This window comes from Cystoisospora suis, assembly GCF_002600585.1.
Source record: "Cystoisospora suis strain Wien I chromosome Unknown contig_5850, whole genome shotgun sequence".
Lineage (NCBI taxonomy): Eukaryota > Apicomplexa > Conoidasida > Eucoccidiorida > Sarcocystidae > Cystoisospora > Cystoisospora suis.
In genome coordinates, this window is record NW_027158639.1 from 1 (window position 1) to 2,671 (window position 2,671).

The 2,671-nt window shown below is 41.8% G+C and overlaps 2 protein-coding genes across 2 annotated transcripts; one reads left to right on the forward strand and one right to left on the reverse strand.

The window, feature by feature from the left end:
• Positions 1 to 29: 29 nt before the first annotated feature.
• CSUI_009646 (uncharacterized protein) lies at positions 30 to 2,184 on the forward strand. Its single transcript, XM_068069758.1, has one exon. The coding sequence runs from the start codon at positions 973 to 975 to the stop codon at positions 1,279 to 1,281; it is 309 nt and encodes a 102-aa protein (XP_067918264.1). The 5' UTR covers positions 30 to 972; the 3' UTR covers positions 1,282 to 2,184.
• CSUI_009647 (uncharacterized protein) lies at positions 756 to 2,653 on the reverse strand. Its single transcript, XM_068069759.1, has one exon. The coding sequence runs from the start codon at positions 2,628 to 2,630 to the stop codon at positions 2,289 to 2,291; it is 342 nt and encodes a 113-aa protein (XP_067918265.1). The 5' UTR covers positions 2,631 to 2,653; the 3' UTR covers positions 756 to 2,288.
• Between the last annotated feature and the right edge of the window lie 18 nt (positions 2,654 to 2,671).

A 2,671-nucleotide genomic window follows, 5' to 3' on the forward strand; every position in this document is an offset into this window, starting at 1 on the left:
CTCTCTCGTCCTTCTTCTTCCTCCTCTGCCCCCCTTCCTCCTTCTCACGCACATCCTCCGTCTCACATGCACGGGCGTGAACAGCCTCCATCTTCTTCTTCTTTCTCTTCTTCTCCATACGTAGGAGGGGGGGGAGTGAGGAGTACGAATCATCTTACGTCAGCGAAATCTCAGCAGGAGTCACAAGAAGAGCAATTCAGTCGATACTTACAACACCTAGAGCAGCATCGACGTTCAAAGAAAACATAAAACTTCCCCATACAGCAGGATCACCCCACACCCGTTCTTATGACGAGTATACATGCATCTCCCTCTCTCTATGTATATATATCTATATATAGGCAGAGAGAAGAGTGCTTGCCTTCTATAGAGAGCTCTTTTTTCTCTTCTTGATTTATCCTGCCGCAGTAGCAGAGAAATGCTTTCCTTCAAGAGAGGTTCAAGAGACAGGAAGGAAGGACGAAAGAAAAGAGCGAAGTAGCGCTGATAAGTGAGTAGTAGATGAGAGAAAGAGAAGATCAAGGTTTCTTTTCAAGTGTATGTGCATGCATGTGTGTGGATCTACAGAGATAATAGCTAGGCTGCTGAAGAAAGCTCATGAAGAGAAAGAGCCAGCGATTCATCATTCAATAAGAGAAGAACCGAAGAAGAGTAGAAGAGACATCTAGATAGAGAGGGAGAGAGCTAGGTAGAAGGTAAAGAGATACATAGATATATTCGAGATATAGATAGATAGATAGATTAAAGATTCTCAGGTCGCTTTAGTGTTGCGTGGAGGAGGAATGAATGACTAAGAAGTCAAGAAGAAGAAGAAGACATATCATTTTCTTTCTTTCTTCCTTTCTTTTTGTCGAGGGTATGTGTTCGTGTGTATTTGATTCGTGAAATATAAGGAAGACATGCATCTGCTCCTGGGACTTTTTCTTTTCTTCTCTCAAAGAGAAATGTTTTCTGCATGCATGCGTGCACCTCATGGCCTTTCACTGGATTCATTTGAAAAGAGGAGAGATTTCCCTTCTTTCTCCCTTCTCTTCCTCTTCGAGTCACATTGTGTGTCCTCCTCTATATGTCTTCCTTCATCCTTCTTCAGCTGTCTCTCTCCTACGCATCTTTATCTCTCTATCTGTCTCTGACCCATGGGTCTCTCTAGCAACCATTCAGGAGATTCACTCTTTTTTCTTTTTTCTTTCTTTTCTTTGTTCTTCGATCTTTCTTTGGCTTTCTGTCGGGTGTGTAGTTGTAGTAGTTTGGCGGACTTATTTTTCATTTGATCGCATTTAATTTGAGAAAGACGTTCGTCAATGCTTTAATCTTTCACTTCTCATCATTGAGGGCCACGGAGGAGGAAAGGGAGTAGGGAAAAAGGGAGTCTGCAGTGTATATACACCTCTCCAGGAGGAGGTATCTACTCAATCTAGCTCTTCCGATCTATCTTTATCTATCTTTCTATCCTTCTCTAATTCCCTCTCTATCTTTCTTAAATCTGTATCTAAGTGACAAGAGTAAGAATGAGAAAGAAGGAGTGAAGCGTGAGCGAGGTAGGTCTGAAAAGAAGTCTAAGTAGCATGCAATCGATCAAAGAAAGAAAGAAAGAGAGGGAGAATGAAGAAGAAAAAGACGAAGAGGCACTTCCAGCTGAAGAGGGGGAGGAGGAGAGGAGGTATCTTAAGGAAGAAAATCATGAGCTCGTTCTTATTTATTCTCGAAGAAGAAGAAGAAAAGAAGAATGAGAGAGAAAAAAGAAAGAAATGCGAAAGTGACGTGTCGGTCCAGTACAAGATACTTCACGTCACACACATGTCTTTTTGTCCCTAAAGGCCCCACCTTTCTCTAGATACAGACAGGATAGGCAGCAGATCCCTACACATCTCTATCTTCTATCAATCTATCTATCTATCTAGAAGTGTATAGTGAAGTAGGGACATGTAGTAAAGAGGCTACGTGTTCATGATGCTGTGCTGTATGTACACCGCGAGAAAGGAAGGAGAAGGAGGAGAGACTTTTCTTCTTCTCAAGCTGTAGATACTCTGCAATTGGCGTCTATTCATCTCATTTCGTTTTCACAGACACGCACTCACTCTCTAGATATAGATACATACATAGATATATGTATGGAGAGAAAGAGAGAGAGAGAGAAAGAACAGCTCTTTAGTAGACTGTAGTGATGAGAATAAGGAAGGCGTTGTTTTACTCTCTCTCTCTGACTCTTTCTCTCTCTCTCTTCTTTCTTTCTTTCCTGTTTTCTTGTGGGAGTATCGCTTGAAGTCTATTTGAATGAAGGTTCGTTTCTACTGATCCGCTAATGAGAAAACGGGACGAAAAGAGACAGAAAGAAAGAAAGAGACATGAAAGAAAGAGACATGAAAGAAAGAGAGAAAGAAGGTTTCTTCACAATGATCAATAGGAACAAGAGAGGAACAGAGAAGGAAAGACAGGAGGTCTTCTTCTTTCTCTTCCGTCATCTTCATTGAAGTGATCTTCTTCTTCCTCTTCTTTCTTCTCATCTGCCTCCCTCGCACAGAGGGAAAGCGAGATTTCATACAGCGCCTCGTTGTCGACAGAAAGAGAAGAAAAACCGCATTTTCTTCTTCTCCTTTTTTCTTTTCTCCTTTCTCTTCTTTCCTATGCATGCACCAATTCAGCGCAAACCCCTGATCCGAAGAAAGCAAGC